This window comes from Rhinopithecus roxellana, chromosome 4 (assembly GCF_007565055.1).
Source record: "Rhinopithecus roxellana isolate Shanxi Qingling chromosome 4, ASM756505v1, whole genome shotgun sequence".
Classification (NCBI taxonomy): domain Eukaryota; kingdom Metazoa; phylum Chordata; class Mammalia; order Primates; family Cercopithecidae; genus Rhinopithecus; species Rhinopithecus roxellana.
The window spans coordinates 87,218,049-87,243,936 of NC_044552.1; the positions used below are offsets into that span (position 1 = coordinate 87,218,049).

Sequence of the window (25,888 nt, forward strand, 5' to 3'; positions counted from 1 at the left end):
TTTTTAAGCAAACTTGCAAATTATCTAGCTTTCCTTCTTCTCAGGAAATAGAAAACAATAGCTTTTAAAATTTATTTTACTATCTACGTATTTCCCTTAGAGATTGTTTCTGATCAAAGACACGTGCGTGTGTGTACATTCACACATGCGTACAAGTTGATAGATTTTCGATACCACTTGCGAAGAGCTATAATATTATAAACAATTTATACACCTGGCTTACAAAAATCACAGCCTAGTAGAATGTGCTTCCTGTAAAATTAAAAAGTACATTTTGTTAAATGCAATTTTTAATATATTATTCTTGGCAAAAAATGCCTTAATTTTTAGAATTGAGAAGATTTTTACTGAGTATAAATATATTTTTAAAAGCAAGAAAGCACAAATGAATACGAGAAGGTTAAAAGGCACAACCAGAAGAAAAACTATTACATTATTTCCAAGATACTCCTTATAAAGAAGAAATGTTCATAAATACAATCTATATCTATCCTGTAAAAAATAAAGAGTGAAAGTTTGTCCTCCAGAAATATCTTATGAACAACCTATGCTAAAAGCTCGTGGAAAGCATATGGAGAAACAGAACTTCAAAAGGTCCAAAGAAAAGGACAAATTTCTCCAAAATTCTGGATGTTGCCCCAGATTGTAAAGATCACCTGCTTTTTTTGTTTGGATTATGTCTGTGTACTTAAGGCAATTTCTGTTTCTACTATTTTTTCCAAAACTTTTGTGTCACCAATTATATTTGAAATACTAAAGCTATACAGTTGACAACATGGGTTTACACTGTGAGGGTCCACTTACATGCAGATATAGTTCAAGCAAATGCAGACAAAAAATACAATATTCACAGGATGCAAAACCCATCTACATGCAGAGGCCGACTTTTCATATGTACAGGTTCCCTAGGCCCGACTGTGGGACTTGAGTATGAGAGGACTTTGGTATATGCAGGGGATTTTGGTATATGCAGGGGTCTTGGAACCAATCCACCCCACCCCCCCCAATCCTGAATATACCAAGAGGCTTTTAGATATCAGATCTAAAGTTAATAAGCTATGTCCTCTTGATGAATTTTGTAGACACATAGTATTTCACAGTTTCCAATGAGTTTCACTTACATTCTCCCATTTGATCTCAACAATAACTCTGGGAGGAAAGAGGGAGGATAATCATCCCTTCTTTATAGATGAATAAACTAAGGCCCAGAGGGGTTAAGGTTTACTCCAGGTCACACAGCTAAGTAGTACAACCAGGTCTCTTCTAGTTGTAAGTACTTTACACACTGGTACCTAATCTTTCATTTAAATCTTTTTCTAGAAACAGATTTCATGGACTATGGAAATTTAACTCTTGATCACTATCATTATTATTATTATTATTATTTGAGATGGAGTTTCATTCTTGTTGCCCAGCCTGGAGTGCAATGGTACAATCTCAGCTCACTGCAACCTCCTCCTCTCGAGTTCAAGCGATTCTCCTGCCTCAGCTTCCGAAGTGGCTGGGATTACAGGCATGTGCCACCATGCACAGCTGATTTTTGTATTTAGTAGAGACAGGGTTTTACTATGTTGGCCAGGCTGGTCTCGAACTCCTGACCTCAGGTGATCCACCCGCCTCGGTCTCCCAAAGTCCTGGGATTACAGGCATGAGTCACCGTGCCTGGCCGATCACTACTATTTTGATTAGTATTTTTAAATTTTTTGTTTTTCTTTCTTAAGTCTTGAAGTTTCTAAGAACTGCCTATTGTATGTCCTATCTCACTAATTACAATATCTACAACCTTCCAAGCTCCTGGATCCAACAGCTTTGATGGATATTTTGCTTAGTCACTGTGATTTCATATTAGAAGATACTTCAGATTCATTTTCTTCCTATAATCATTTAAAATAAGTCATATAAAATATAATGATAAAGAGAAGGAAAGCTATTGCTGATAGTCCATGTAGGCCCCCAGCTATAGGACTGAGTCAACATCATGGGATTTTTAGCATTACAATCCATTCTTATTGCGGTTCAATTAGATGTGTATTTTCTCTCCCTTACATTATTCATGTAGTAGCTGTGTTAAGTTAAACCTAAGCTGTGATTATATCTCAAAAGATCCTAAAAAATGTAAAGCTCTCTGACAATTAACTCTAAAGAGCCAAGGAATCCGCTCCAGTATTGCTGATGTTTCTTACTAAGTACTTTATCGCAATCACTTTGAACATTTAATACAGAACAGAATTTCAGAAATTACGTAGAAAACAAATAGAAATTTGGGTTCTTATATTTCTTGAGTTTTTATGCATGGGGAATGAAAAGAGCACTTGAATGGAAGTCAGAAAATGGTTCCTATCTGGACCAGAAAGATAGAACTAGCTGCATAAACTTGGGCAATCCAAATCTTTTTACATAGATGTTTCCCAAGGTCCCTTCCCACTCTGAATGTCATACACCTATTCTCCTTTTAACCAACCCATGGAATTATAAACACATTTATTTGGCCTTATTATGCATCCAGCTCCCCAAGGCACTTCTTAATCAAGTTTAATTTTTTCAGCTGCTTACATTCTACATCTCTGAATAAAGACAGCTTTATGGTTATTTATTTTTCAATATACATTCTTTTTAAGAGAAAGGATTGCACACTTCTGGATTCATTCTCTGAAAACATTTTAAGCTTCCTAGAGGCAGCACCACAAACAAGTTCCTAGATTTTCAGAAAATATGATGGTAATTACCTTCAAGTGTTGTTCCTTCACCAAAGAGGGCATCTCCAGCCCCAGACGCATATAAGGCTGTCACAGATAAGGCGTATTGTGTCCCTTCCTTCAATCCCCGCAGCACCGTATTGGTTGTATCTCCCCTCACAGTGACCTCTTGAGTTTCACCCCCTGCCGCTGGGGTATATGTGACGAGATACTGTTTCACTTTTCCTGGTGCCCCACTCCAAGATAATTTCATAGTAGACGTCGTAGGGTCAGAAACTCTTAAGTCTCTTGGATTCCCTCTAACTTCATTAAAAAATGACAACATCATCAAAACCCATTATTTAATAAAATGACTTGAAAAACATTTTGTTACTTTACATACGCATGTGCACTACAACAAATTTATATCCTGGGTGAGACTATGACAATTTTAACTGATTACTAGCCAACAAAGCTTAAGCATCTCTAAATCAGACCCTATATGTTAGTAGAAACAAGAGGAAAGATATCCAGTCCCTTTTCTGTGTTTACAAAGGTTAAAATCTTCCAAGTAAAATCTTTCATGTTAGAATATTTCCTATGATAGTTTCCTTGTATTTCCTTAAAAGTGGAAGAAAATACTATAAAATGTATACACGTTGATTAGTATTACAATGCAGACTTTAATTCCTTTAACTTCAGCAAAAACAGTTAATCAGTGTAATGCTGTGAACATCGAAAGGTAACACCCAGGAACTAATTCTGATATAATAAAAATGATAAATTATAAACATAATGCTGTCCCTAGAGGGAAAAAAAGTAAGAGAAAAAAACAGCTCAGTGAGACCCAGCCTTGGGTACAAATCCCCAGGGACCACCCATCTTTTTGTAGCTGTGATGTCTGCTATTTCATGACTTTCCTTGTAGATTGGTCATGTCCTCTTCGAAGGTTCCTAAGGAACCCAGTCCTACGTCACTCTCCACTGAGCATATAAAAGCCAGCCAGTTTTACTCCAGAAAATAGAAAGATGAAGAGGTATTGGGTCACATTATGGTGCCCAGCACAAAGAGCCCTAGACTCTCAGCAAGAGAGAAAAACAATGAAGTAGTCACACTTCACCAATGGAAGACAGGAGGAAGAAAGCAGGTAAAAGAGAAAGCCTCTGTAGCAGAACAGACTATTGAGCTAGGTTGCAGGGGGAAGAGAGGAGAGTGAAGCAGTGAAAGGAGGGAAAGAGATGCAGTGGGAGGAGGGAGAGAGATGCAGTGGGAGGGAGGGAGAGAGATGCAAAGGGAGGAGGGAGAGGGATGCAGTGGGAGGAGGAAAAGGGATGCTGTGGGAGGAGGGAGAGGGATGAAGTGGGAGGGAGGGAGAGAGATGCAGTGGGAGGGAGGGAGAGAGATGCAGTGGGAGGAGGGAGAGGGATACAGTGGGAGGAGGGAGAGGGATGCAGTGGGAGGGAGGGAGAGGGCTACAGTGGGAGGAGGGAGAGGGATGCAGTGGGAGGAGGGAGAGGGATGCAGTGGGAGGGAGGGTGAGAGATGCAGTGGGAGGAGGGAGAGTGATGCCATGGTAGGAGGGAGAGAGATGCAGTGGGAGGGAGGGAGAGGGATGCAGTGGGAGGAGGGAGAGGGATGCAATGGGAGGAGGGAAAGGGATGCAGTGGGAGGGAGGGAGAGAGATGCAGTGGGAGGAGGGAGAGGGATGCAGTGGGAGGGAGGGTGAAAGATGCAATGGGAGGAGGGAGAGGGATGCCATGGGAGGAGGGAGAGAGATGCAGTGGGAGGGAGGGAGAGAGATACAGTGCCAGGAGAGAGAGAGATGCAGTGGGAGGAGGGGGAGAGATGCAGTGAGAGGAGGGAGAGAGATACAGTAGGAGTAGAAGAGATGCAGAGGGATGAAGGGAGAGAGATGCAGTGAGAGGGAGGAAGAGGGATGCAGTGGGAGGAGGGAGAGAGATGCAGTGGGAGGGAGAGCAGTGGGTGGTGGGAGCGTGATGCATTAGGGGAGGAGGGGGAGTGATGCAGTTGGGGGAGAGAAATGCAGTGGGAGGAGGGAGAGTGATTCAGTGGGAGGTGGGAGAGTGTTGCAGTGGGAAGAGGGAGAGTGATACAGTGGGAGGGAAGTCAGTGGGCGGTGGGAGCGTGATGCAGTGGGGGAAGAGGGAGAGTGATACAGTGCGAGGAGGGAGAGTGATGCAGTTGGAGAAGGGAGAGTGATGCAGTGGGAGGAGGGAAAAGGATGCTGTGAGGTGGAAGAGTGAAGCAGTGGCAGATGGGAGAGTGATGCAGTGGAAGGAGGGAGAGTGATGCAGTGGGAGGGAGTGTAGTGGGCGGTGGGAGTGTGATGCAGTGGGGGAGGAGGGAGAAGAATGCAGTAGGAGTGCCTAGAGTGATGCAGTGGGAGGGAAGGCAGTGAGACAGAGAAGGGTGATGCAGACCAAGCTATAATGGATACTCCTTGTAAATGTCTGCAGTAGGGCAGTAAAATCCATAAACTCAGATTCACCATTTATTAGCTGCATAGTCTTGATTTATTATTTAATTTCCTCAGCCTCAATTCTCTTATAAAGCTGAGATGATAATAATAACATAAACACTATGCAGGGATTAAACAAAATATATGAAAAGCCCTTTGTACAGAACCTGACACCAGACAGGTACTCAGTAACTTTTCATTATTGCTAATGTGTTCTTGGCATTATTATTGCTATTTTAAAAACATTAGAGCTAGGAAATAAAATGAAAAAGTATGAATGCCTTATTTTGCCCCCAATGAAATCACATATTAAACATTAATAATTTCAACAAACATCAGAATGTATCCTGGGATCCTAATCATCCCATCTAAAGAAAAACAAGCCAATTTTTAAAAATCTTTCTTAAAAAGTAAAATACAATCTATTTCAATGGTGCATAGCAGTTTGATTTTTAATTCTTAGCCATCCTTCAATTCACATTAAAACATTTAATAATATTATTTTTAAAAGAATATTGAGACTATATCCTAGCATTTATTTTTATTATTTTTTGTTTTTGTTTTTGTTTTGAGACGGAGTCTGGCTCTGTCACCCAGGCTGGAGCGCAGTGGCCGGATCTCGGCTCACTGCAAGCTCCGCCTCCCCAGGTTCACGCCATTCTCCTGCCTCAGCCTCCCAAGTAGCTGGGACCACAGGCGCCTGCCACCTCGCCCGGCTAGTTTTTTCTATTTTTTAGTAGAGACGGGGTTTCTCCGTGTTAGCCAGGATGGTCTCGATCTCCTGACCTCGTGATCCACCCGTCTCGGCCTCCCAAAGTGCTGGGATTACAGGCTTGAGCCACCGCGCCCGGCCTTAGCATTTAAATTCTATTGACACAAGGCCGGGCGCGGTGGCTCATGCCTGTAATCCCAGCATACCGGGCGGCCAAGGCGGGCAGATCCCCTGAGGTCAGGAGTCTCAGACCAGCCTGGTCAACATGGTGAAACCCTGTTTCTACTAAAAAATACAAAAATTAACTGAGTGTAGTTGCACGTGCCTGTAATCACAGCTACTTGGGAGACTGAGTCAGGAGAATCACTTGAACCCGGGAGGTGGAGGTTGCAGTGAGCCGTGCCACTGCACTCCAGCTTGGATGACAGAGGGAGACTCTGTCTCAAAAAATTTAATAAATTAATTAATTAAATCTATCGACACAAATAAATAATGTCATGATTAAGTAAAAAAAAAAAATTAAACTTAAGTCTAAAAGGACTATGGTCTAACATACTCAAATAATTGAAACAAAGTGTCTCATGAGTTTTTTATCTGGATAGTTGTCCCAATTTTCCCTTCTAGTCTAAGAGTTTGGTTGTCACCATATGATAAGCATATTTCCTCTACCTTCTTCAGTGGCTGCGTTTCCAGTTAATGGAGAACCAGGTCCCGAGAAATATTCAGGAATTACAGTTACTTCATATTTTGTGTCTGGAATCAAGTTCTCCAGCGTTCTTCTCCTCTGATTGGGTGGGGTGGTAACTTCTCTGCTTTCTCCACCAGCAACTGGTCTATATATAATTCGATATCTTAAAACTCTCCCTGGAGCTTGAGTCCAAGTAATTTTAAAACTATCTGTAGTCTCATCTGTCACCTTTAGGTTTCGAGGTGCTCCTTTTACTGAAATACAAAAAGAAAAACAGATGTTAAAACATAAATTGACTGACTTTGTATGAAAAATACAAAAATTACTTTTTTATTACTAAATTATACCATTTCTCTAAAGAAATCCATGAGCAATTTATTTGCAAACATCCTGGTTTCTGCATTCATTTAGCCAGAGATTAACTAAATTCTGAAATAGCAAATATGAATTCTACAATATCCAGAAACAAACTAAGTACTGTTAATTTTTAATTACATAAAGATGTATATAATAGTAAACTTTTAAAATAATAAATATTCTATCAAATGCTAAATTTATACCACTATAAACTTCAAGAATAAAAACAATTCATTTCTTTGAATATAAGCAGCCAAGACTTTCACTCTTACTACATTTTCTCACGAAACTAGGAAAATAACACCTAACACCCGGCTCTACCATATCTACCCACCCAACCAAACTGTCTTATCCAGTCAGTCCCACACTAACTTTTTATCTGTATAGTCACTTGACTTGGAGAATAATTGGACCATACACAGGATGGAACAAGCAGAGAATTGGTACTTAATGAATGCTCATTAGATCTACATCTTGAAGCTAAGGTGCACTATGGGTAACCTCCACAGACTCATAATTTTAAAAGCATTTTTCATTAAGCCCAAATGAGAACATCATTTGGTTTTGTGTTCAGTAAACATGTTTAAATGACCCTCTTGCTCAATGGGGCCAACTGTCTCTATAGACAATATATTCAGGAAAGATGAACTAAAGGTCTTTGTCTTCTCAGTCCACTGGGGTGAAAGCCTCATACAACATGCCTGGCATGTATCACACAGACATTTAGAAGTTTACTTAAATATTCAACACATCAATAGATCACTCCAGGGAGAAAGAAAGGAAGGAAGTATATCTCTCCAGGAAGGAAAGAAATGGTACTTGGCCAACTTACACCCATGATTCATTTTGTATTGGAAGGAAAAAGATTAAACAAGTCAGAACAAATCAGCAGATAGACTGATGGGTTGGAATCCTAGCTCTGAAGCTTAATAGATATGTAATTCTGAGCCGTAGATTACTCTAGCAGCAAAACATGACTATTTATAGGATTATTTAAGTGGTTAAATGAGATAATCTACGGAAAACATTTAGCAGAGCATCTGACACATAGCAGAAGCTCTATAATTGTTAGCTTAATGAAAGTATTACATTGGAAACTTTCTTATCAACTAAAGAAAATTTAAATCCCAGATTCCATTACAGACAATATAACTGAAAAGATATTACCCAACTCCATTGTAGTAGCCCAATGACCAAAAACTAGAGTGTGTATGAATGGAGTGACTTCTACTCAAAAACCCTGAGACAAGTCCTCTCTTGAGACAGATTTCCCATTCCCCTCCCAAAATGCTGAAGAGAAAGGGTCAGGGTCATTGAGTAGCAGTGTGGGCATTACAGGAAAAGCATCAGAAAGTCAAAAATATCTGAGTATGGCCTTCTTGCTTATATGACCACAAAAGTCATAAGATGAAAGGACTTCTTAGGCCATTTAGATTATGTAGTGGCCTTCAGGAAGAAATATACCTAAACCATGAAAAAAAAAAGAAAAATAGCAATCTTATCTGAAAAAACGTTTCAGAGAAAAAAGATTCTCTAGCTTTTATCAGTATAGTATGCCAATGTGTACCATCCCTGTCAGCAAATACTTCTGTATAACCATCTTAAATTCCTCACACTATTCTTTCAGGATCTTTACCTCCTATTCCCAGTCAAAAGAGGAAACAACAATTGACATCTATTGTGATACTTTGCTATGCTAATGTTAAAGAATAATTGCCTTGCCTTAGTCTTCCGCTAACCAACTTAAATTGGTGCCCTTAAATGTCAAACATAACAAAGTGTGTCCAAATATATTCAACTCTATCCAGTAAGGAGTACATATGTAAACAAATACTGCTTAAAACATTTGGCAAAATTTGCACACCATGTTCATAGCAGCAATATTCACAAAAGGTACATGCAGCCCAAATATCCACTGATGAATGGAGATAAACAAAATGTGAAGCAGGGCGCCATGGTACATGCCCGTAGCCCCAGCTACTCAGGAGGCTGAGGCAAGAGGATCATTTGAGCCTAGGATTATGAGGCCAACCTGGGTAACACAGTAAGAACCCCATCTTAAAAGATATGTGGTGCATACATACAGTGGAATATTATTCAACCATAAGTAGAAAGGGCATTCTGACACACGCTACAACATGGATCAACCTTGAAGACATTTACTGTGTGAAATAATCCAGGCACAACAAGACAAGTACTGAAAGAGCCCTCTCAAGTAAGGTAGTTAATCAGAAGGAATTCTGTCTCTAATTCCTAGAGACAGAAAATAGAATGGTGGTTTCCAGGAGTAGAGGGAAGGAGGGAATGGGGAGTTATTGCTTAATGAGTACAGAACTTCAGTTTCACAAGTTCTAAAGATGGATGGTGGTGATGGTAGCACAACAAGGTGAATGTACTTAATGCCACTAAAATGTGCACTCAAAAAATGGTTAAAATGGTAAATATGTATACTTTAGTACAACTTTTTAAAAGAAAATAAATAATTGATAATATACTTATTACCAATATATATACGTGTGTGTGTATATATATATATATATATACATATTTGCCATAACTCGGTAAGTACAGTAAAAATTTTCAGAAAGATTTAAGACATGACATTCCTGAAATGTGGGACCAAAAATGATGGATAAGCAGTATTTCAAAAGTTAATTCCATAATTATCAATAGTTCTCTAGGTCTCTTAACTTCAAATTCATCAAAAGAATTCTAAGGTTTTTTACTTAAAAGTTATTTTTCTCTTTCTAAAAAGATTTATGAAAAGCTGTCTTTAAAAGATGCCAAATCTTACGAAGGCATTGGCAATTCTGAACTATAAAGCAGATGGTTATTAACTTTGTACTGCAATAAATTATTCATTTTTGAAAACCAGTGGCAGAAATCCCCATCACACCTTCTTCGGTGGTCTCCTCTCCAGCTAAGGGAATGCTGAAGCCATCCTCATACTCCGCAGTCACATTGACCAAATATAGGGTCTCTGGCTTCAGGTTGCTGAGAACAACACTGGTGCTCGATGCTGGCTCCACCACAGTGACCTCATCATCCCCAGTTGCTTCCTTGTAGGTGATGTGATATGAAAAAACATTTTCTCCAGCTGGAGACCAGTTGATTTTGAAACCATAAGAAGTCACTTCTGAAAAACTAAGATCCTTTGGAGGGACGTAAGCTATTTAAAAAAAAAAAAAAAAAAGTTAAAAATGTTTGAATCTGTAAAACAAAACCATAACCAATATTTAAATGTTTATAAAATGGGTTATATTAATTTGGGAGAATGGTGCTCATTGAGACCACTGTACTGAGTACCTCATCTACATTTGACCATTGAGAGAAAGCCCACCCCGCAACTTACAACCCAACAAGAGATCTTGATTATTCACCTTGAGTATCCATAATACTAACTTCTGCTATGTAAATGAGTGATTAAATTTGAATGTGAATTTTGAGATTCTTAAAGCAGTAGCAATAGAATGGCCTTGCCCACAACTGGAATATTTAAACCATAGCAGACCTAAAATGAACCATCCACATTTTCCCATTCATCCCTGGTACTTGGATATTAACCTTTGGTGGTTTGCAGACAAATATTTCAAAGTAAAAATTAAGGAATTTTTCCCAACAACAAAATGTTTATTAAACGAAGCAGTTATTAAACTAAATCACAGAAAGAGACAATGTTTAACACATACAGTATATCCTTAGGGGGCACACAATCAAAATGGAGAAACGAGACAATGCAACATTATTAACAACCATAAAAAAAAAAAAGCTGGAAGGTCGTGGGGGCTAATGCCTATAATCTCAGCACTTTGGGAGAATGAGGTGGGTGGATCACCTGAGGTCAGGAGTTCAAGACCAGATTGGCCAACATGATGAAACCCCGTTTTTACCAAAAAAAAAAAAAAAAATAGAAAAATTAGCTAGGCAAGGTGGCAGGCACACTCCTGTAGTTCCAGCTACTGGGGAGGCTGAGGTGCAAGAATTGCTTGAACTGGGGAGGCAGATATCGCAATGAGCATAGATTGCACCACCGCACTCCAGCCTGGGTGACAGAGTGAGACCCTGTCTCAAAAAAAAAAAAAAAAAAGCAGTACATAGGAAAGCCAACTGATGAACGTGATAGCATGCTAGTGCTAAGACAGTTACAGTTGAGGAAGGCTTCATAAAAAGGATGGGACTTTTTTATTATTATTATACTTTGAGTTCTGGGGTACATGTGCAGAACGTGCAGGTTTGTTACATAGGTATAAACGTGCCATGGTGGTTTGCTGCATCCATCAACTGGTCATCTACATTAGGTATTCTAGTAATGCCATCCCTCCCCTAGCCCTCCCGACAGGTCCTGGTGTGTGATGCCCCCACCCCCGTGTCCATGTGTTCTTATTGTTCAACTCTCACATATGAGTGAGAACATGCAGTGTTCGGTTTTCTGTTCCTGTATTAGTTTGCTGAGAATGATGGTTTCTAGCTTCATCCATGTCCCTGAAAAGGACTTTAAACTCAAGGGATGGGACTTTTAATTAAACATTGAAAAGTAGATCAGGCAAACGAAGAAAATTCCAGATGTGACAAACGATGCCCAAAATGATCCAGGAAATGCATAAAAAGAATCCAAAGGTGCAGGACTATATTCTCATCACCTTTGAGTTGAAGGACCCAGCTCAGTATCCAGCACATAGTGAACACCCCATACTTGGGACTTAGATTCTAAATGACACATACATATGACAAAACTTGTTCCTAAACCTGCTTTGAGGATCTAGGAACAGAAATATCTCATGACTCTTATGAGTAAACGGCTTTTTCACCAACTAAAATATGATCCATACCCAGGAGAAAGTCATATCTCAGAGCTAAGTAAACTAAGTTCAATAGTTTTCAATAACGTAGAAAAGTTACCTTTTCTTGTCTATAAAAAGAATTGAAGAAGCACATAATCCACAATTTTAGAAACCAAAATGCTTTGTTCATGAATAACTTTTACTCTCAAAGTCTACTAACCTTTCTTCTTTATAGCTGCCAATTCTTGCTCAATTCTAAGGCAGATAGACTGTGTGAGTTCAAAAGATATCCTCTGAAAAGCATCAAAATCTTCCACTGTGAACACATGGGTCTCTGCGGGAGGAGAGGCAATAGCTTCTAATTCGGAGCGAACAGCATCCTTCACACCAACTGCGAAGATTTCAACATCTGAATTCCTTAGTTTTATCGCAGGATCTCTGAAAGCATCTGATGATTTCCCATCCGTGATAAGAATCATGACCTTTGGCACATTGCTTCTTGATCCCTTGCTAGGCACAAATATTTTCTCTCTGACATAAGTCATTGCTTTGCCAGTATTTGTAGATCCTCCTCTGTAAGGGAAGGTGTTTATTGCTTCAATTATATCTTCCACTTTGGTGAATTTTTTCAAACTGAACTCAGTATGAGGATCCCGGCTGTACTGGACAAGACTAATCTGGACCCTATTTGGTGAAATTTCAAAACTTTTTACGAGAACTTCCAAAAAGGCTCTAACTTTAACAAAGTTTGCAATCCCAATGCTATAGGAGCCATCAACCAAAAACACAATATCGGCTTTTATATCCACACCACGTGAGCATTCTGTAAAGAGAAAAAAAGTACATTAAACTTCAATACATATTCATCATTAAAATATACATATCTAGCTTTCTTAGTATGCATGCTTCTTAAAAAAAAAAAACTACTGCAAATATTTCATTCAAAACTAAGTCCTAACAAGTAAGGCATTCTGTCAAACAGACCTTCACATATTCCAAACACATGATGCACACATTAACTCACCCACTTGTACTTTCATTGGCTGAGTCTTCTCCATTATTGAGATGGGTTCACTGGATGTCATTCCCTTCATGGCAGAAACACTGATCTGGTATTCTGTGTCTGCTGAGAGGTCACGAACACTGAGTGTGGTTGTCTGAGGCCCCACACTCAGAGCGTGCTGTCGGCTTCCTGCTGTCATTGGTGTGAGGATGACTTTGTAGCCAGTCACTGGACTAGGAGATGGATTCCAACTTAGCTTAACGTATTTTGAAGAGACTTCCATGGCAATCAAATTTGAAGGAGGCTCAACAACTAAAAAGTTACAAGCAGACAGTGATTAATAACAGTGAGATGTAACCTTATTAATTTGGTCTTTAGGTTTGGACCTTCAAATCTCCTTATTCAAATTAATCCGGAATACATTGAAAAGAGTTGCCCAATACCCTCCTCAGTCTCCAATTTCACATGTCCCTATCAAACCAAAAGTGGCTTGACACTTGGCTTTTAGTCAAATTGCTGAGAAGTTAATGGAATAACAAAGTATTTGGAAGAAATTAATGTTGGGACACCTCAGGCCTAATTCTTCTCTGAAACCAAGATTTCCATTCTGGTTTTGGTATTCACTCTCAAGTGTCTTCATTCTCAAGTACCAAAGTAGGCACTTGATAAATATTTGTTAAATCAATGCTTCATTCAATTCTTTATGGAATTTTTCTCTCTTAATGACATCACAAAAGTGGAATCTTTAAAAGATGCTTTATAATATGCCAAGAAAGATAAAAATTTTGCAAACTATGCATCCAACAAAGGTCTAATATTCAGCATCTATAAGGAACATAAATTTACAAGAAAACAACACACAGCCCCATTAAAAAGTGGGCAAAGGACATAAACAGACACTTTTCAAAAGAAGACATCCATGTGGTCATTTAAGAATTTAGTAGTTCTTAAATGACAAGTTCTTATAATTTTAAACAATTTTATTTTCACTAGTTTCAGGGTAAGAAAAAAAGTTCAACTATGTTCACAGTGCCACCAAACAGAGGGGAAACAATGACTTATAACATGCATATTCACACACACATATCAATCCTCTAAAAAATGGTGATGCTTACTCAACATAGAACATAGTCATGCATTTGACTGTTAATATAAAGTATTTTAATATATTTCAGACGATATCAAAATTCTGGATTTGTCAATGGAATCAACTTCCCAGAAGATATAGTTCTAATTTTTTACAAATCAACCTGCAAGAAGTGTGTGTAAAAAGGCCCAAATTTACACATCACCTCCTCAAAAAAAAAAATCAGATGTAGCACACAAAAATGATGTTTATACTGAATAGGCAAAAGCTGGAAGCGTTTCTCTTGAAAACCAGCACAAGATGAGGTTGCCCTCTCTCACCACTCCTGTTCAATATAGAATTGGAAGTTCTGGCCAGAGCAATCAAGCAAGAAAAAGAAATAAAAAGCAACCGAATATAAAGAAAGGAAGTCAAACTACCCCTGTTTGCAGATGACATAATCCCTCTAGAAAACTGCATAGTTTCAGCCCAAAAGCTTATTAAGCTGATAAACAACTTTAGCAGAGTCTCAGGATATAAAATCAATGTGCAAAAATTGCTAGCATTCCTATACACAACAACAGTCAAGTTGAGAGCCAAATCAGGAACGAACTCCCATTCACAATGGGAGTTGTGAATAATAGAATAAAATACCTAGGAATACAGCCAACTAGTTAGGTGAAAGATCTCTACAAGAGGAACTACAAACCACTGCTCAAAGAAATCAGAGATGACAATGGAAAACATTCCATGCTCATAAACAGAAAGAACCAATATCATTAAAATGGCCATACTGCCAAAAGCAATCTAGAGATTGACCGCTATTCCTAATAAACTACCATTGAGATTCTTCACAGAACTGGAAACAAGTATTTTAAATTCATATGGAACAAAAAAGAATCCGAATATCTGAGGCAATCCTAAGCAGAAAGAACAAAGCTGGAGGTGTGATGCTATCTGACTTCAAACTATATTACAGGGCTGTGGTAACCAAAACAGCGTAGTACTGGTACAGAAACAGACACCTAGACCAATGGTACAGAATAGAGAATCCAGAAGTAAGACTGAACACCTACAACCATCTGATCTTCAACAACCCTGACAAAAATAAGCAATGGGGAAAGGACTCCCTATTCAATAAATTGTGCCCAGATAACTGGTTAGCCATATGCAGAAGATTGAATCTGGACCCCTTCCTTACACCATATAAAAAAATTAACTCAAGATGGACTAAAGACTTAAATGTAAGACCCAAAACTGTAAAAATCCTGGAAAACAACTAGGCAATACCATTCAGGACATAGATTTCATGACAAAGATGCCAAAAGCAATTGCAACGAAAACAAAAATTGACAAATGGGATCTAATTAAACTAAAGAGTTTCTGCACAGCAAAAGAAACTCAAAAGAAACTACCAACAGAGTAAACAGACAGCATACAAAATGGGAAAAAATTTTTGCAAACTATGCATCCAACAAAGGTCTAATATCCAGCATCTATAAGGAACATAAATTTACAAGAAAACAACACACAGCCCCATTAAAAAGTGGGCAAAGGACGTAAACAGACACTTTTCAAAAGAAGACATCCATGTGATCAACAATAATACAAAAAAAAGTTCAACATCACTGATTATTAGAGAAACGCAAATCAAAACCACAATGAGACACCATCTCACACCAGTCAGAATGGCTACTATTAAAAAGTCAAAAAATAACAAATGCTGGTGAGGTACTGGAGAAAAAGGAATGCCTATATACTGTTGGTAGGAGTGTAAATTAGTTCAACCATTGTGGAAGACAGTGCAGCAATTCCTCAAAGAACTAAGAACAGAAACACCATTTGACCCAGCAATCCCATTACTGGGTATATACCCAAGGAATATAAATCATCCTATTATAAAGATACATGCACACGTATATCCACTGCAGCACTATTCACAATATCAAAGACTTGGAATTAACATAAAACCCCATCAATGATAAGACTGGATAAGGAAAATGTGGGACATGTATACCATGGAATACTATACAGCCATGAAAAAGAATAAGACCATGTCCTCTGCAGGGACATGGATAGAACTAGAGGCCATTATCCTTAGCAAACTAACACAGGAACAGAAAACCAAATATCACATGTTCTTGCTTATAACTGGGGGCTAAATGATGAGAACACATGGATACATAGAGAGAAACAACACACACATTGGGGCCTATTGGAGGGTTGAAGGTAGGAGGAGGGAGAGTATCAGGAAAAATAACTAATAGGTACTAGGCTTAATACCTGGGTGACAAAATGATCTGTACAACAAACCCCCCTGAAACAAGTTTATCTATGTAACAAACCTGTACATGTACACCTGAACTTAAAAGTTTAAAAAATGAAAATAATTTTGGCCCGGCGTGGTGGCTGTAATCCCAGCACTTTTGGGAGGCTGAGACAGGGGGATCACGAGGTCAAGAGATCGAGACCATCCTGGCTAACACAGTGAAACCCCGTCTCTACTAAAAAATACAAAAAACTAGCCGGGCGTGGTGGCGGGCGCCTGTAGTCCCAGCTACTCGGGAGGCTGAGGCAGGAGAATGGCATAAACCCGGGAGGCGGAGCTTGCAGTGAGCTGAGATCCAGCCGCTGCACTCCAGCCTGGGTGACAGAGCGAGACTCCGTCTCAAAAAAAAAAAAGAAAATAATTTAAAAAATATATATTTAAAAATTATGTTTCAGTAAAAAGTAGTAGGAGGGAAGCCACAGAGATGCCACATGGAAATTTGGCCAAACCTGAGGGATACAGAGGCAGTACAGGCTAGTCCAGCAGAAGAGAGAAGCCTCAGGTTAGTCCAGCAGAAGAGAAAAGACACTAAAGAGAAATGTGAACACCTGTGATGCAGCCCCAGCTCCCCCCTACACAGGGAAAGTTCCAACAGTGGCAGAGAAAAAGTTTGGCCTACACTTGCATACATGCAACTGCACCCCAGGAAGAATTAAACTGTTAAAAGATTGAGTAAAGAGAAGTAATCAGAGAAAAGTGGAGGTGAATGAGATGGATTTTATAATAATACAAAGCAAAAAGGTTAGACATTAGACAGTAAAACAAAGGAACAGATTGAGAGTCCATGAAGTAATGAGAAGTTTTGAGACAGAATTAGGACCAATGAACATTTTGACAAAATGTTCAGAGATTGGAGATTAAGGAGTTTGTACGATCGAAGATGTCACTATTTAGAATTTATGTTTAATCACTTAAAGATTCTCAGGCTGAGAGGAAAACAATGATGGAAAAATATAAAGGCTTTAGGTTGTTATTTTTAATGTTCAAAAGAATGCTTTTGAAATGTCTCTTCTTTCTCCCATGTATTTAGAAGTAATAACTAATAGAAATGGGAGAATTTTCTAATGGAAGGATCACATTGACTGACCTTTGAAATATTCTTAAAAGCTTTCAAAACATTACACAGAGCATAATGATAGAAAACCCTTGTTCTTAGCCAGTTAATAGAAACATTTTTACTATTTTAAGTTGCAAATGTCTTTCCAGCCCATCAACGTTTAAATCAGAGTGCAAGATAATTAAAGCAAGTACCATAATCGCATAATTAGACAGACATTCAATGTACACAAAAGAGTCTTAAACAAAAGAGTAAATCATAACTTGTCACTCCCAAAAAAAATTTTAAGAACTTTGCAATGATACATTTTATTGAATGTTCTACTGGAAGGAAAAACAATGCAAATGGTATCAACAAATTGAGTTGCTAAAAAACAATGCAAATGGAGTATACAATTGGAGAATCACTGGAAGAAACATTTAAGTATGTCTACTTCTAAGATAACTATAAAACTGTAAATACTCAAACAATGGAAAAGACTAACACATGGGGAATACTACACAGTCTACTCACCTTCTTCTCCACTAACCAATTCACCAAGTTGTTCATCAACACCTGAGCACACCTGGGAGATGATCTCATTCTGAATATCCACAATTGCATCAAAGTTGGCCACATTGAAAACATGGTTCAGTGAAGGTGTGGAGGCAATTTGTTTGAGTTCTTTTGCATCTGCAGCTTTAATGCCTTTGAAACAAAAGGATAAGGACATATTGAAATGGGAAATGTGCCAACTGACTTGGAGGAGTTCTTCATTTTCTCTGTCTTTCACAACTGAAGACATGTTCAAATCGTTATTAAGTCATAAGCCAGATTGCTTTGCTTCATAACGAATGTGCAACTGTGCAGATGACAAAAACATTTTGTAATTTGGCATAGAGTGGCCAGCCAAAGAGGAAAACAAATGGTTAGTTAAACAGAGTGGGCTTTCATCCCAACCATACCATCACATGTCTTTGCCATCTGTAAAGATAATACTTTTTTCTTCCAGAGTCCTGAATAAGCTGGAGCCCTCTGAATTCTTCAAGTATTACATAATATAGGAAACACATAAAAAACACTTAATGATAATACAAGGAGGATCTTTATTAGAATCATTGGCCCAGCATTCTTTGAAAAGTAGAGAGCTGGCAAAGAATGTGAATACCACCTTCCTAAATACATATGCTAAGGGAGTTATATAAGGAAAATAGATAAGCAGAATTTTTACTTAAAGAGAATTTAAGTCTTTAATATTACACTATAAAAATGCAGTAAACACTTCTAATAGCATCCTTCCTTAAGGAATCAATATTTCATCTTCCTAAACATTAAGTATACTACAGGAGTTGTAAAATGGAAATAATTAACTGAACTTAACCTACCCAAGGAGAAAACTTCAACTCCAACATTACGAAGCTCTCTTGCTGGAATTTCCACTTCATCCTGGGATTTTCCATCCGTAATAATAATTGCCACTTTAGGAAAGCCAACTCTTGCCCCAGCAGATTCCGTGAAAGTATTTTTAACTAAATAATCAATGGCATCCCCTAAAGGGAAAAGAAACATGTTCATTTACTCTGTACTACACAATTTTTCCAAAGTCAAAAACTATGCGAATAATGTCAAAAATATTTAATATGTAATAGGCAATGCGTCATTTCTTTCTGAAACAGACATTTCATTTATTTTTGACTTTAAAGAAATCTGTAGAACATACCTGTCATTGTGTTGCCACCTTTATATGGAATTTTTTTTATTGCAGCAAGAAGCTCATCCCTTTGGTAGTACTGATTTAAGTTAAATTCAGTCCTGGTATCAGAGCTGTACTGAACAACTCCAACTCTTGTCTTCTCTTCCCCAATGTCAAAAGCAGACACAAGAGCAGCAATAAAGTCTAAAATGTACTTGAAATTATTTCTTCCCACACTCCAAGAGCCATCCACAAGGAAAACCAGATCAGTCCAGGCACTGACAGAGCATTCTGTAATACATTTGATATCTTTTTAAATGATGTTTTATTAAATCAGCTCATCAATACATGCTAACATTGCAAGAATGTCGGCTCCTTAAATCATTCTGTTCATTAGAACATATTCACCGATTGTTCTTTACCCACATGCACAAACGAATACACAGTTTTACTAACAACACATAGAAGCATTTTCGATGCCTTTATCAAGATGAATTCATGGAACTAGATGTCTTTAAATTGCTATATAAGACATTATACAAAAAGAGATAAATAGATCTATAACCTGCTCTCCGGGGCATAAAGTACAAGTATTCGTGCTATCAACCTATCCATTTTTATAAACTATACCCTCACTCTTCTTTACAAGTACAAATTTTATAAAACATTTAGGAGTCACACAAAAGAAATACAAGCAAAGGGTTTTTATTCCTTGGTATTTATCAACAAATAAATACAAAATAATTTCTGTACCATTCAAGGAAGTGCAGTTGAGTTGAAGACCTAATTTGTTAAGATTCTATTGCACTTTTCAATATAATTATCTAAAGTTTGTATTAGGGTTAGTCTAGAGGGCTAAGGGAGCCTAACAGAAGTAAAAACAAGCATAAAGTTATGCAAAATAGTCAAAATATCTAGTCCTAATTATCAATATGTTTAAATTTGACAATTAAAACCTACTTTCAGTGAACAAAGAGGGTAAACAATTATTTTTATTCAAAAGTTAAAAATTCATGTGGTATTCTGAAATTATCAGAATACAATGATCAGCTTTTATAACTGAATATGTTATCTTTCCTTTTCTCTATGGTAGAGGTCAGGTTGGTTTTATGAAAATCTGTATTTGTAATGCAATACCAAGTGAATTTTCTGAAGATGATTTTGTCCTTGCAGTCAGTTGGTAGGTAATAAAAGAAGTATTTGGCTAGGAAGAGAAGGAGAGGGTGCTGGAAAATTTTGCAAGCCAAATACAAGTTGTATTCTTAAATAAGTTTTGCACACTATTTAATAGGTCAGTTCAAGCCTATTAAAAAGTCAATACTTGGCATAATACTTCAATTTAAAATCAATACTAATTGTTGAAAATATTAGCATCTGAAATAACGATAAACAGTGGTCTGGAGGGAATATTTCCAGATAAAGAGACTTTCGTGTTTATAATCTTTTTATTGTCATTCTAGGTCATAAATCCAAGTTTTAGAAGGTGACAAAATTAGAAGTCCAAGAAATCCCTTAAGGATCTATCCCCATAAGTCAGACAAAGCAATGTAAGACAAAAGGAGGCTAATAACTGCAAGATCTAGACTGAACAAAATTGCTTTCATCTGATTACAAATGCACCAATTTATAAGAGGTGTGTTACAGAGACTGAAAAAGGTTACAACTTTTTCAACTAAGGCCATGTAAATAACCTAGAGAGGAGCATAACATACACATGGACTTAGAAAAGTATTTTCATGACAATTGTATTGCTTTGAACACTAGCTGAGGGCATCTCTCTCATGTTCCAGCCTTGTATTTCTCATATATTCCTAAGTACCACCTACTGCTATCAGTTTGTCTTTGAGAAACGAGCTGAGTCCTGAAATATGCTTTGTTTTCACCTATTGCCAAAATCCTGCAGGAAAGGTTGAACACACACAATTTCAAACTCTCCCATTGAAAAGAATATCTAGTAAATAGAATGAAAAACTGGCTAGAATGTCAGAACTTAAGTTATAATGGCTTAGTTATACATTATTCTTACATTGTCTGTGCTCCTTCTAGATAAAGCTTATAGAAATTAATATAGGAGTAAGATCAATCTATGTATATAACTGGAACATTTGTTCTATCCTATATTTATCACTTCCATGAATCTAAGCAAAAATAGTATGAGAAACACTCACTTTGTATCTCAGTTTTTCCAGGTTTCTTCTCCACTGGCTTTGTCGAACTACCTGTTTGAACTAAGTTAAAACTTTATTATTACAAAAGGAAATGAACCCAAGCAGACATTCTCTTTAAAATAGAATAAATATATTATATTAGTTTTTGCTATTGTCTCTTAAAAGTATGGTCCTGCCCAGCTGGTCAGAGAATACTGCCAGATAATCATTCCCTTGCAAGTAAGTTATTTTAGTGATATTTTTGAGATATTTCAAAAAGATATTCACTTTGTTGTCCAGCAAAGTTCAACATTTTTAATGGTCTTCATTTATAACATTCCTGCTGTTTCCAGAGACCAGAATTATAAACCAGGAATGAATTATTCATGTCCACTAATAACTAGGATAACAGAAAAAATAGTTAGTACTGGTATAAATTAACTCTGTATCACAAGAGATTAAATCTGAAGTAGGAAAACCTTTCTGCAAAATAAAAAGGATATAAGTATTTTAATTTATATATATGCTTACTTGTTAGTTGTCCTATAACTGGTACACTTTCTTCTACTTCATCATATGAAGTTATTGTCACCACATACTCTGTTTCAGGTACAAGTTCTGACAATAAAGTTTCAGTGGTACTAGCTGCAAGGGTAAATTCTTTAGTAGGCCCATCTGGAAATATAAAAAGGAAAATATCATTATTTTTTTTACTGCCTTCCAAAACTAAAATTTTGAATTTTAGAAATTTAATAAATGGACTGGTATTTCTTTTGTTACAATTATATTTAATACTTGTTTGAGAATTCAAGACTTTTCTAGTTTAAAGGTATACCAGAATATAGAACTAAAAATCTTTCATTGATTTTGGAGACTAATGGGGGATAACAGTTTTATAAATACAAAGAAAAAGAATTTAATTTTAAGTTATGCATTGGAGGACAGCAGAGAGAGAGAAATAAGAGATGAAAATAAACTCAAGGAAAACAAACCCCAGAGGTTAAGACCAACCCCTAGTGGGAAATCTGTGTAGAAGCAGTGCATATTCCATACTCAAATGACTACATGCCTTAATTGGTAACATTGACCTCTGCATTGACTTAAGCAGGTATCAAATATTTCAAGGTCCAGTATATTAGGTGTTTACTTATATTTTGGCAATTATGTACTCCCTTCTAGATTCTGTTAATTCTCAATTCAATCAGGAAATATGGTGGTTCCTGGGAATTACGTGCCTGATGATATTTTTAATTATATTGTTTTCGTCAAAATATAAATAATTAGGAAAGATAATAGGTGCAACAGACCGCTGAAAAATGCTCTTGGTTTGCAGGTGGAATATGCAAAACCAACCAAGATCCCCAGAGGACATCAAGACACTCAGACTCTGCCAGGTTGGGTAGTCCCAGTGTCAGTTTTGGAATTGCTGGGTGTCAGTTATTCCCAATATCTGGAAACTGTATGGACCCTATTAGAACTGATTTTCTGCTTTGGAATGAATAAGTTAACTGCAAATATATTTGGGGAGAAAGATTCAAAGAGAAAAAAGTAAATTTTTGACTCCTTTTTAAGTTTTTAAATCATCTTTTTTAATTCCTGGTAAATATTTCCTGGTAAATATTTCCTGGCTATATTTCCTGGTAAATCGGTATGTAAAATCATTAGTATTTTTAAAGGCTAAAAGATAAATAAACACAGTTCTAGTAATAAGCTGTGTTGACATCTTCCATCTCTACTGTCAGCCAGTCAAGACTTCTTCTTACCATTTAGCCAGTGTTAGTGGAAATGGTCATTTTCTCATTCCATTTTAGAACTAAAAATTAATCAATAGAGTTTGGTTCTCCACATTTTGGCAACATTATTAACACTAAAGACAATGTCTGAGAACAAGCAAAACAAGTTTTGTTTTCCAAGGATTCAGCCTAGTGTCTACAGAATCCACCTAGCCAAAGTAAATTCTTATCTGTCATCATGGTTGTTTACCATTATCACAGAATGATGTTTCCTGGATACTGAAATGTGTAGGATGCTGGGTAAGGTGTAACAACTTACTTCATCAGCTGATACTTTAAATGCTGAAAAGATTAAGTAATTCAAGAAGAATGCCAAGGAATGAGGATTTGATTTTATAAGATCAAAGATTACTAACAATATTTTGATCAGGTAAAAATAGAGTGAGATTTTAATAAGAACAGCCTACCACAGCAAAACATGTTATACTCAATAACATTAAAATATAACAGTGGATACTAGGCTGGAAATCTGAAACCTGAGTTCAGTAAATGTCTGGTGACATGGATCAAATCCCTCAGGCTTCCTAAAGCTCAGCTTCTTCATGATGAAATGGGAGAAGAGGTGGAGATTGAATTATATCATCTTGATGCTGCTGTCCTAAAACCCCAGTCTCAAAACTTACCTGTTGTAGGGTCCACCGTTATTCTGTAACCCACAATTGGATCAACTGGTTTTGCCCATGACATATGAACAGTATTTTCATCTATAATTTTAAAATTCAAGTCTGAAGGTGGGTCAACTGCAAAAGAGAGAGTTTATATTATTAAGGTTTTCAATGTCACAAAATGGTCAATTTAATTAATAAAGAATTGTGTTAAGCAAAGCTTTCTAAAATTGTCTTTGCATAAATTTGTTTCCAACAAATATAAAAGATATGTTGTTGGATAATAAAACTAAAAGCTGACAAAACATCAGAGAGTATACATATTACAGAAGACAGCACAAAACACTTTTGATTCTTGAGTTGCTAGGTCATTCAAGAATGGCCAGCAAAATCAAGCATAATAGAAACATATTTGGATACAAGTACATACAAGTACAATGAAATCACATATAATAACCACATATGCAAACAATTCACATAACAATTAAAGGAATTTCGATACATGCTGAGTGCATTTTGAACAAGCATGCTAAATCACAACCTGCTTACAACCAGAGAAGTTAATTCAAAACATTGACATAATACGTTTTTTCCCATAATATGGACAAGAATCAATGATGGTTTTGGTTCATTCTCTGCATTATTTGGCTTGTAATTATTCATTGTTATTTGATGAATCTCAATATGTAGCAGAGATGAAAAATATATTTTAATGAAAATGAGGAATCATGGGAAACAGTTATATCTGACAAGGAAATATACATTTAAATGTATATTCATATTCATAGGCAAGTATTCAAAAATAAGTGATGTTAATAATTTGTAGGCATATAAATAGTGATATTCAAAAGTTTATAAAACTAATATTCTGCCTGTTTACACCAGCTTGCTGAATGTTCCAGGGTGTAAACCAACACTATTAGTTCCTTTGCAGCAGGTATACTCCATACTAGAAAGGGCATTTTAGATTAAAATGCCAGTATGGTCCTTTACAAAACAATGGTTAATTATGGAAAGACAACATCAATGTATATTTATGGACATTTATTTACAGAACTTAAAGAAAACAGTGAAGAAGGATCAGTGATCTGAAGACATGACTGCGCATAAAAACTTGGAAAAGTCAATGACAGGAATAACTGAAAAGTATAGAAAGAAATAGTTTACATACAAAACTGTACAGCATCATGCATGTGTCAATGAAATGTTGACTTGTTTTTAGTTTCCCACAATGAACAAAAGCCTCCATGTACAATAGTCATTACACAAAGACGTTTCCTAAATATTTTATAATGATATTCTCTCTACAATGTTCATGCCTCATCATGCAGCATTGTACTGACTCACTGTCAGTGCATGGTTGATGAATTAAAAAGTATTACTCTTGAAACAGGTCAACGAATTAAGATGACTTTCAGCCACACTCTTCTTAAATGTTTTAGTCTGAAAGTATTCCTTGTGAGTCAGAATTTTTGCATCTGTTTTGAGAGATTACAATTTCCTTTTAGGTTTTTCCAAAGGTCAATTAAAATACACTAGTAGCTTTGAGACATGAGTCACAGAATTTAACTGGGGTTAAAGATTTATGTAATATTAATAACATGTTTTAATGGAAATAATTAAGCAAACATTTGCTTTAGTGGACTGCTGCCTCCAACTATAGGAGATGGCTTTTTATTTTTATTGGATACACTAGTATTGGAATGAATGTTATATTCTTACTATCCATACACAGGCAGTGAGATTAGACTATTAATCTACATGCATGGTTTAATTACTCAACATTCTTCGGTCTTTAATCATATTTTGAGGTTTAGCTGTACTCATCACTTAGTATAGCATGCATGCAACAGATGTTAATAGGACAACGGGCATTAAGAATATCATTATAAAATATTGTTCCAATAGCAATGGCTCAGGACAAATTTAATGCAAAGGCAGACACAACTGGCCTGAGCATGCTTTTAAAAAAAATCAGTACATGGAAAAACAGTACCACCAACCTTGGAAGGAAAATGACCTGAAGCAGCGGACATTAGGTTAAAACTGCTGAAGGGCAGCAGCGGCCCCCCTTGTTGATATCCAAATGACCAGGATTCCAGATAAACTGAAAAATTGACTGTGGGGAAAAGTCTTTAACATTTCAGAGGATCTTGAGGTGTTCACAGAAACTGTGGTATGTGGGAATCAAAGTAGGAAAGAATGGCCAACCCGCATGGGTACAACAGACAGCCTGCTTCACTTTTCTTCTGGCCAATTTTATTGCATGTACAGCTTTTCAGGCTTGCCGTTCTATTTGTACATTTGTTTGTTTTGTTTCATGAAAAAATAATAATAAAGCAGATGTGAGTGTATGACCCATGTTAACATAAATCAATGCTAAAAAACGTACGTTATTAATTTGGAAATATTTTCTTTTACATAAAAATAATTCATAAACACCATCACATCATCACAGAGTCTAAGTGTTCCCTAAGACAATGCTGATAATGCTGATGCTAGAAATTTTCTTTTTTTTTTGTTT

At 36.9% G+C, this 25,888-nt stretch overlaps 1 protein-coding gene across 4 annotated transcripts in view; it reads right to left on the reverse strand.

Moving 5' to 3' along the window:
• COL12A1 (collagen type XII alpha 1 chain) overlaps positions 1 to 25,888 on the reverse strand; it is a 122,523-nt gene that overhangs the window by 87,874 nt on the left and 8,761 nt on the right. For 2 of the 4 annotated variants that reach the window (XM_030929307.1, XM_030929305.1), the window contains 11 exons: positions 23,383 to 23,499; positions 21,498 to 21,641; positions 20,988 to 21,047; positions 18,847 to 19,110; positions 18,512 to 18,676; positions 17,661 to 17,834; positions 12,717 to 13,007; positions 11,913 to 12,515; positions 9,808 to 10,080; positions 6,536 to 6,808; positions 2,727 to 2,999 (listed from right to left, as the gene is read on the reverse strand). The exons of the other annotated variants lie outside the window; for them this stretch is intronic. In XM_030929307.1, coding sequence (XP_030785167.1) covers positions 2,727 to 2,999; positions 6,536 to 6,808; positions 9,808 to 10,080; positions 11,913 to 12,515; positions 12,717 to 13,007; positions 17,661 to 17,834; positions 18,512 to 18,676; positions 18,847 to 19,110; positions 20,988 to 21,047; positions 21,498 to 21,641; positions 23,383 to 23,499 — 2,637 coding nt within the window. The remainder of the gene's footprint in view (positions 1 to 2,726; positions 3,000 to 6,535; positions 6,809 to 9,807; positions 10,081 to 11,912; positions 12,516 to 12,716; positions 13,008 to 17,660; positions 17,835 to 18,511; positions 18,677 to 18,846; positions 19,111 to 20,987; positions 21,048 to 21,497; positions 21,642 to 23,382; positions 23,500 to 25,888) is intronic. 4 annotated transcript variants of the gene reach the window in all.